At 38.8% G+C, this 10400-nt stretch overlaps 1 protein-coding gene across 12 annotated transcripts in view; it reads right to left on the reverse strand.

The window, feature by feature from the left end:
• Positions 1–10400, reverse strand: part of IMMP2L (inner mitochondrial membrane peptidase subunit 2) — a 594331-nt gene that overhangs the window by 566200 nt on the left and 17731 nt on the right. For all 12 annotated transcript variants that reach the window (XR_006104042.1, XM_042467993.1, XM_042467998.1 and 9 more), the window contains one exon: positions 3843–3946. Coding sequence is in view for 11 of the 12 variants with exons in the window: in XM_042467993.1 (XP_042323927.1) it covers positions 3843–3946 (104 nt within the window). In the remaining variant the exon portion in view is untranslated. The remainder of the gene's footprint in view (positions 1–3842; positions 3947–10400) is intronic.

Below are 10400 nucleotides of genomic sequence, written 5' to 3' on the forward strand. Positions count from 1 at the left end.
GATGTTGCCAGGATGATCTTCCTTAAGAGTGGAATGAATGAAATTATAGTGATTCTCTAACCTGTTTTTTCTCTCTATCTTATAATATTATGCACCGACTTCATACACACACCTGTCAGTCTTTAGCAAAAGCACCTTGGCCAATACTGTCTTCATGTGAAAAAGCCATAGCTCAGTGATCAACCACAAACTCTGTATACAAAAAAGGCCCCACATTCAGTTCCTGGCATTTCAGGGTAGGTCTAGGAAAGGGTCATGTTTGAAAACCTGGAAAGTTGTTCTCAGTCAGTATCAAGAATTAGAACCTTATCACACACACTTTTACCCCCGATCTGGGTGCAGGCAGCGGACGCACGTGGCCAAGTGAAAACACACTTTATCGCATGCCACAATGTCCTCATGACGGCCCCATGCCATCGCCGAGGGCTCGAGGGTGCCTTAGGTCCGGGCGATGGCATGGGGCCACCTTGAGGACAGTGTGGCATGTGATAAAATGCGTTTTCACTCAGCCACACGCGTCTCCTGCCCGTGCCTAGTTTGAGGTCAAAAGTGTGTGTGTGATAAGCTCTTTAGAAGTCTCACCTAACATAGGGCAGCCATCTACTTACATTTCTATTGCTGGAAACATTTGCAACATAATATTGCAAAGTCTAAAAGACCTGTTTTCCTCTTTGAAATGTTCAAAATTGATTGGCAATAGAAGTAATACAGGTTGGATATTCCTTATCCAGAATTCTGAAATCCAAAATACTGTAAAACCCAGTTGCCCTCATGGGTGGGTGAAACACTACCACCTTTGTTTTCCGATGGTTGAATGTATACAACTGTTCCATGTACAAAATTATTAAAAATATTTTGGCTATATGTATTAGGTGTCTATGAAACATAAGTGAATTTCACATTTAGACTTGGGTCCCATCTCTCAGGTATTTCATTATGTATATGCAAATTCTCCAAAATAAAAAAAAATCCCAAATTCAAAAACACTTCTGGACACAAGTATTTCGGATAAGGCATACTCAACATATAGTATTTCACCTTTCTCTCAAAACTTGGACTCAAGAGAGCTTACTATTTCAAAAGGAACAACACAGTTGAAAACAGAAAAGTAAAATTTAAAATACAATTAAATATTAAAGCAATTCAAACTTACACTTAAAAGATAAAATGCTTTTATAAAGATAGATAGCTATTACAAACAGTTCTATTTTAAAAAAAATACAGCATCCTTAAATATTTAAACAAAATAGTGGCATGAAAAAAGCATGATTTTTTTTTAAAAAATCAAGATTTTCACTATTTGATTAGATGCAGTGTGTGGACTACAGACATATTTATGAAAATTTCAATACAATTTCAATAAAATTAAACAAAATTTAAGGATTAGGACCTATACGCATAACTATGCAGTCACTCCTCCTAATGCGCAGATTTGAGATCTGTGCCCTTGAATATACGCAGGGGGTGACTTCCGCTATTTGTAATGGCACACACACCTAGCGCATGCACCCTTGCCTCACACACAGGGGCACGCTCCATTCAAGCCTATGGGGCTTGAATAAGCGCGAGCCTCCATTTTCATGGGGGGGGGCAGGTTCTGGAATGAATCCCCCATGAAAACAGAGGGCCAACTGTACTTCTAAATAAAAAACACAATGTACATTCCTATTTTCACAGCATGATCAGTTTGGTTAATGGTTTTATACCTACTAGCACTACATTCAAGTATCTCCTTTTCCATTCTTTATGCATGAAGTGAAAGGGGGGGAAAGCAAAATCCAAGTTAAAACTGCTAGAATAATTTCAATAAATATGAATTTTGAGTGTGTAGAAACAGATATCGATGATTACAGTCAGTTGTATTTCAATAATATAATCAGATGCAGAAATTTTAATGCTCACATTTTCAGCCAATAATTTACTAAAGAGGTTATTATTTATGGATGTACTGACAATGACTGCTTTTTTTCAAACCCATCAATAACATATACTACTTGTTGGTGCTTTAGTATTTATGACCATCAAAGAACTTTGGGGTTCCATCTCTACAGAATTTTAACATGGCTGTGCTGGTATTAACTCAGACTGCTTTAAAAAAAACCTATGAGGTGTTGTTTATTTACTGTTTTATTGTTGTACAACACTTCAAGGGCATTTTTGACAGAATACACAGCACAAAAAACGCAATAGTCAAACACTGGAAAGACCCAGCAAAGAAAGTACACTATTAACTATGTATTGTTGGAATTAGAAATAGATTGAATTTTGGGGCAGGGGAAGAGTAAGATATTGTTGAAATTTCATAGTAAGGAGTCATATAATAAACTATTATCGGTGCAGATTTTCAAAATCCTCTTTATCTTAATACTATATCTTGTGACTGGTCTACATCACAGGTGTAACGATTTTTTCCTTTTCTATTGTGCCACCAAATTATGTGAAGGCCCCGTCCAGTCAACCTTCACCCTAACGCTTACACCAAATTATGTGATGCACACCCAAATTATAATACCCACTTTCTCAAAGATGTCACTGGAACAGTTTTTCTTAAAGTCATGATCAGAGAAATCTACCTATAACTTGAAGCAATTTAGCCATATGAATATGAAGTACATGAGGGAGAGGTGTAACTTTGTCAACTACAACACGTAGAACATCAAAGCAAGCAATAAATTAGAAAGACAACTGTGATTCTTCAGTCTAATCACTGTGTTTCCCTGCTCCTAAATTATGCCATAAAGCATTTCTTGGCAGATCGCTTCCAAATAGATAACTACATACTGTATTAAGCAGTCATATAAATGAATTTATCATGTGCACATTGTGGACTGGAAGCCCAGTTTTGGAACAAGGCCTAGCATAAGTCACAGTCTTGAATGCATCAGATGCATTTATTAGGAGAACACACATAATGAACACTGAAAGGAGGCTGCGGAAACAGTAAACATGCAAGCACAGAAAAATATGTCACACCAAAATGCCAATATTAAAACAAGAAACAAGTTCCTAGTTATGCAGTTTCAGAATTAGTACATACTACATTAAAACATATAATTTTGTGATCAACCTGTTCTAACATCCAGCAGGAAAAAACATAGACAAATTCCATTGCTATCTATGCTTTAACTGTGAAGCTAAAAAGCAAAGTTTGCCTTCAGACCATGTACCATCAATTTGCTTAATGTCATTATGTCTGTTATGCACAATTCAATGTTCCATTTTTACTTCCAATAAGAGTAGAACATCCTTTAAACATCAGTGAGGTATTAAGCAGAGACACAGTGCCACCTTATGGCTAATCACACCATGATAATAATAAAAATTCTTTTTTCCCTCTCTATCTGAAAACACCTGTTTCAGGAATAACCAACTTTTCCACAATAACCACTGCTGTTAAGAGGAGGCAATGTCAATATTACACCAAATCAGATCAGCTATGATGTCCAGCTCTCAATGAAACTGGTACAAAAACAACATATTTAAAGCTTTCTCTCAACTGCTTATCCGTTCAAATCAATTTGGAATACCATCTTCCAGTGTTGATATCAAATAATTAATTACAACAACAGTAAGAACAGACATGTCACAGCAGATTACCTGCATTTGCATTTCTGATTTACACTCTGCATTACCACTTATGCTTTCATATGCATGATGCTAAAAAACCTCTGAAGATCATTTGGAAATCTATAGCAGTCAATGTACGTATATTACTCATGCAATCTATGTACAATCACATTTTTATCTTTAGCCTACTAAAGAGTCCTACTACCAATGAAATCTTCTGAACAGCAGTAATGAGCATCAAAAAGGAATTTAAAGACATAGTGAGATTTACTTACACCAGTGAAACTATGTCTCCACGTTGCACTTCATAATTTCGAATACTCCAGTGGTTCAAAAGCACTACATCCGACACCTGTCTTTCTTCTGGATTCAAAGAAGGCTGAGAGGAAAGAGAGGTGAGAATTTTGAATGAAACTCAGATTAAAATTAAATCAATAAACACAGGTTGAGCCTCCCTTATCCAGAATTCCAAAACCCCAAATATTCCAAAATGCAAAAATGTGCATATGGATGGATGAGATAGTGACATCTTTGCTTTCCAATAGTCCGATGTACATAAACTTTGTTTTATGCACAAAATTATTAAAAATATTGTGTATAACATTATCTTCAGGCTATAAGATGTACATGAAACAAAAATGAATTTCATTTTTAAATTTAGGACCCATCTTCAAGATACATTATGCATATGTAAATATTCCAAAATCCAACTCCCCCCCTCCCAATCCAAATACATCTGTCCCCAATCTTTTTGGATAAGAAAAACTCAGTCTGTATAGAGAAATCTGGAAGTAAAGGTGTACAAAGCACAGAACATTCTTTGTATCTACAACCCATACTGCTTCACTAGACTATGCTTTATGCTCCTCTATATTGAAACCAATGGTGATGAATTCTGAGGCCTTAAAATACTCTGGACCTACTCCCCAAATGTCACCCAGTATATTTAACAGAAAGGTATTTGTGGACATTATAGTCCAAAACATCTGGGAACACAAAGGTTAGCCAACTGATTTAAGGACAGATGGAATATAGCACAAGACAACATTTGACACAACATGGAAACATTACTAGACACACCCAGCCAGCACATCCAATGGCCATGGTAATATGCAAAATCTGGAACTTGTAGTCCAACCCCCTGCCTTTTCTAAACTCTGTCCTTTGTGAAATTATCCCATGTTTCTAATTTGCTATACTGAATTCTCTGAATTTGCAGTTGTGTACAAAATTCATAAAATTCTTTAGTTCCAATATTGAGATGTTACTACTTGTCATAGATTACTTCCCATAGGGAGACTTAAGAATAACTTGCATATTTCATCTATATCACCAGTTCATAAGAATCATCATGAAATTAAATATACAGAAAGGAATGTTAAGATCTATATTTGGAAATAGGCTTAATTGCTCTAAGCTGTGAGAAGGTGAGTTTCTATGGCAGAATGTTGAAGGTGCTTGGTTTGGGAGTTTAATAGCATATGTAACAACAAACAGTGTATCAGTAAGAAAAGAGTGGATGTTTGGGGAAACTGTGTTAAGGTTGTGTTGAGGATTTGTTCTATTTTCCCCAGGCAACAGGAAAACAATCCAATGCAAACAGGTAAGGAAAACCATGAGATTAATGATGTTATTATTGATATGAAGGAAAAAATATTTTCTGTAAAACAAATAACATTCCTTTAGTGAAAGTGAACACTACATCGCTGCTTGTTAATTGAAAGGTTATAGAAACAGAGGTCAAAACATCTTTCTGTGAAACAATCTGGGACATGTTGCTCAATGACCTTTCATCTAACACAGATCAATATTAGCAGAGGTGACTGTGTCAGCATCGGCTGAGGACCAAAGATGGCAAAGGGCCTTCCTTCTCAACCATGTCACCATTCTCACCAAAGAAAATCACAAGCAGCATTAGAAAATACTTGGGATTACACATCACCTCTTTCAAATGAAGAGGATCTGTTGCAGACAGCTTGACCAAGGGCCCACGAGGTCATGGAGCGGACAGTGAGGAATGAAAAAAAACCTGCATTAATTAAATATATGGCCTCTACCAGTTCACTCTCTCTGTTAATCCAGAAATATTAAAACTCATGAAATATTTCATTACAGGAGAATTTTCATCATTCACATTGCATCCTTTAGTTGTTTTGGTTGGTTAATCCTTTTTAACAAGTTTTTTAAATATGTATTGTCTTAGGGTTGTTGTTTTTTATTAACTTACACTGGGAGCTGCTTTAGGTCCCATATTATGAAAACAGCAACATATAAAATAAAATAAAAATCTTATGGACAGCCAATATGGAACCCAACCTTTGCAACTGTGCACCATCACAGTGACACTACTTTTACAGTGACTGCTCTGGGTCAGGTCTTGCTCAGGGCCACTCCTCCCAAAAAGATCTGGCTACTGGTATTAAATCAGTTTTATTTATTATTTCTAGACACAACAAATAGAGCAGAGAAAGCCTGATTTCCCCCCCCCCCACACACACACACTATGATAACTGGACCAAAGCCATGGAGAAGAGTATAGAAGAAGGTGGGGAGAGTACAGATCAGAGGACACATTCAACCCTAAGGCCAGTTATGTGGACTTCAGGAGTTCCCAGCATCCCCACCAAAGTTGAAAAACAAAATCATGGTGGGGGTTGCCCACTGAAGGGCATTTGTTGTTGTTGTTGTCATTTTTTAGTAGAGGGGCATGTGATCCCTAAAGGTTTCCTTGGCCAATAAGGAGCCCCCTAAAGTCTAATACAGGTAGTTGCCTGCACTTAGCTCTCAACCCTCCCAGGCATATGTGCACACATTCCACCCCATGATTAGGACACAGGTGTGTGCAGATGTGTACAGCCTTTTATAGTGTGTCTAAATAAAAGAGTTTCAAGTATGTACACACAAGTCGTAATTCTTTAAGTATGGAAAATGTAGTTGGGAGAACATTAGAGAGAGAAATGTTATCCCATACCTAGAGTTGGAAGAGACCACTAGGACCATATAGTCCAACCCACTGCCATGCTGGAACACACAATCAAAGCACTCTCGACAGATGACCATCCAGCCTCTGTTTAAAAACCTCCAAAGAAGGAAAGTACATACCTGTAGAAATTTTGTAATTGTGCTGGCCAAATGGCCGTAATAAAGTTATTTATTTATTTATTTATTTGAAAATACCTGTAGAAATGGTTTTCCAAGATAATCAAACTGTCCTCCTCAAGTATAAAATACCCCCTTCTACTCCACTAGGCCCACTGTAAGGGTTATCTGCAATACTCTTTTTTTTTTTTAAAGTATCTGCCAAGTGGCAATGGTGTGTGCACTGCAGGGTCAGGTTCAGAAGTCATACGGAACCAGATGTACTGAACACCGGCAACTTGAGGGAGCATGAAAGACTTCATTTTACACATATTTCAAAGCAAAACAAACCATTTTGCCCTTCTTAGATGGTAATATGCATTACCATTTTTTGTTCCAAAGAAAGTAATGAAACATGCACAAAAATACACTTTTGGAGACCTAAGATGTATACAAATGTGTATTTTGTTTTAAAAGGCCTAAAGATTTAAAATTATATTATTACTATGTAGGTTATTTAAAATTCAATCTGATGGCATGGATGAACAATATCTCATTGTCCTGATACATAACCTAAGCCTTGGATAAGAGGCCACTCTCAGGACACAATATGGGGGAAATGGAATAGTTTCCCAATGGAAGGGGGGAGCAAAGAAAGATTGCATTTTATCACCATATTAATTTAATTTAATTTGTATGTAGAACATATATGGAAAGCAGGATTAGATTCAGAAGATGCAGGCATGAAAATTGGGTAAAGGAACATCAACAATATAAATTTTAAGGTATGTAGATGACACCATATTACTTGCAGAAAATAGCAAAGATTTGGAACCACTACTAACCGCTGCTAAGGAGGAAACTGCAAAATAATGGCTGCTGAATATTAAGAAAACAAAAATGATTACCACGAAAGACGTATGTTAGTTTAAATATGGATGGTGAAGACATCAAAATAGTTATACATTTTACATACCCCAGCATGGGCAAAAATCAAGAGACTGTAGAAGAAAAATTAGAAAACGGCTTAAGACTTAGAGAGGAGTCACAATCATGTATACCACAGTATTCCCGATTTCTATCGTATTTCCCATTTCTCTAAATAGTGAAAGTTGGACAGTGAAGAAACCTTGCAGAAAAACATTAACTCATTTGAAATGTGGTGCTGGCAGATAGGTCTGCATATAGCATGGACTCCCAAAAACACAAATGAAAGCATGCATAAACTCTTACTAGAATCTAAGATGGCTACTGAGTCATATTTTGGACATATCAAGATACAACGTGATTCACTGGAAAGGCACAGAAAGATGGAAGGCATTCGGAAAAGAAGACTGTAGATTGGTTCAATTAAGAAAGCCACAGCCCTGAGTTTACAAGACAGCTAGAGCTCTTGGATGTCTCTCTTTCATAGGATTTCTATCAATCAAAGTTGATTTGATGACAAATAACAGTAACAAAAACAAGGGATAGAATGGAATTAAGAATGAATACATGGAAAACTGTCATAGACCAAAAATCGAAATAAACTAACAAATCAGATTCTACTGAGGAACAAATGAGAAATATGGGGATAAATGATCCACTGACCAGATTAATCCACTTTTCAAATAATCAGATTGCTTTACTGATTTAAAAAGTGGAGCCTGGCTTCTTTCTTTGGCTCTTGTGTTACAAGGGTAATTAAGTACTCAGACACAATGTGTCATTTTGTCAATAGTGATGTTTATTTATATTCTCTTTCATTTGAGCCGCTATATGCCATAACACCTCCTCCCAACATTTTCACTATGCTTTTCACTTAGAACATTGTCTCCTTACTGATGGTACTGATACACAGAAGACTGTTGTTTTTTAAATTCAGAGAGGAAACAAAGGATTTATTGGCCCACTTTTTCTATTACACTGAAATAAAAAGCACCAGCTTCCCTTCCAGTGTGTTTAACACAGCATTATGATTCCATGTGGACTCAAAAAAATCTTATTCAAGTGGTTTATTCTATATTTAACTGGCCTGATTGAGATTTACATACAGTCAGCCCCACACATTTGCTGCTTTGACTTTTGTGGATTTGTTTATTCACGGATTTGATCAGTATGTTCTCTCTAGGTCTCTAAGGCGGGTTACAGAACGCCCATTTGGGGCAGGCTGTACCTGCCCCTTTCCCCGGAGTATCGGGGCCTCAGTGGCCAGAACGGCAGCCGCTGAGGCCCCGATCTGCCGCTTTCCGGGCTGCGGGGAAGCGGCAAAAGGCCGCTTCCCCGCAGCCTGGAAAGGGGTGTCCCTGGGGCTTCAAGCCCCAAGGACACCCCGTGGCGGCGGGGAGGAGGAGAAAGGGGCCGCTTGGCCCCTTTCTCTTTTGGTCCGCTGGGTGCAGCCGTCTGAAGACTGCGCCCAGCGGACCAAACCAGGAAGGAGATCCAAAACGGAGCTTCTTCCTGCTCCGCGGAAATGGCTCATTATGCGCCCTGGTGCGGAGCAAGGACGTCATGTCCACGCTGCCCCGTACAGAGGCGGCGCGGTCGTGACGTCCTCATGGTGGCGACCGTGTGGAACGGCTGCCACCATTTTGTGCGTGTGGAGCGCGCACTAGGGTTAGGGGGGTGCGGAAGCACCGAACCTTTCTAACCCTAGTGCGCGCTCCGCACGCACAAAACGGCCCGTTTGTAACGGGCCTAAGTCCTCCAGGATGACTCTGTGCTTAATTTCTTCTGGAAGTTGAACAAAGAGTCATGCTGGAGGACCTAGAGATTCCTAGAGAGAACACTTTTCTGAGCATTTGTAGGTCCTTCAGCACGATTCTCTGGTCAGCCTTTGGCAGATGCTGAAGGACCTAATGATTCCTAGAGAAATGTTGTGTCAGGTTAAAAAAAAAAACAAGTTTTGTGGTTTTTCCACTGTCACAATAGTCCTGCTCCCCTAACCCCAGCAAATATTGGCTCCCTTTCTCTAACATTCTCGTGGGTAAACATATTGAGTTCGTTGTTCAAAAGCAAGCAGGAGTCCAGTGGCACACTGAAGTCACTTACAATGACATAAGCTTTTCTTGGGCTTTTTACTCTCCACATATCCATGATCAGAGTAATATGTGTACATAGTGTCAACACTGAGCGGAGACCCATACCTTCAGAATTGAGTTGAAGAGATGAGGTCTGCAGAGATAGGGAGAGAAAGGGGCCATAGGGAGAGGGCAGCTGACTCCCTTCATCCTGAAGCCTCCTTTCAGTTTTCCCAAGCAATAATCTGAACTTCTTTCTTTCTCCAGACACACTTCCTAGCAATTGCTCTTGTGGTAAAGCTACACAATTATACAACATCATTCAATACGGCTTTGAATTAATAGTAGCTGCCAGCAACGGGAAGTAGGGAGAGATTGTGTTTCAACTCAACCCTGCTTTCTCGTCTAAGAAGGTCATACTTTGCAAGACTGGTCCTTGCTACGACCAAATGTAGAATTATCACTGTAACCTTACATTTAATTTCAGAGAAATTAGCTAAATTTGGCAAAATACCGTATATACTCGTGTATAAGTTGACCTCATGTATAAGTCGAGGGAAGGTTTTAGGATCAAAATCTTGGATTTTGATATGCCCCTTGGATAAGTGGAGGGCAGAATTTAGGAGACAGATTTTAAGACTGGCTTCAAAGTGGAAGTGGAGGGGGGGGAGAGAAGCTTGGTTTTCAGAGGAACGCAAGGAGGAGGAGGAGGAGGAGGAGCAAAGGTTTGGAGATCAGCTTGCAAACGGAGGGGAA

The sequence above is a fragment of the Sceloporus undulatus genome, chromosome 5 (assembly GCF_019175285.1).
Source record: "Sceloporus undulatus isolate JIND9_A2432 ecotype Alabama chromosome 5, SceUnd_v1.1, whole genome shotgun sequence".
NCBI lineage: Eukaryota > Metazoa > Chordata > Lepidosauria > Squamata > Phrynosomatidae > Sceloporus > Sceloporus undulatus.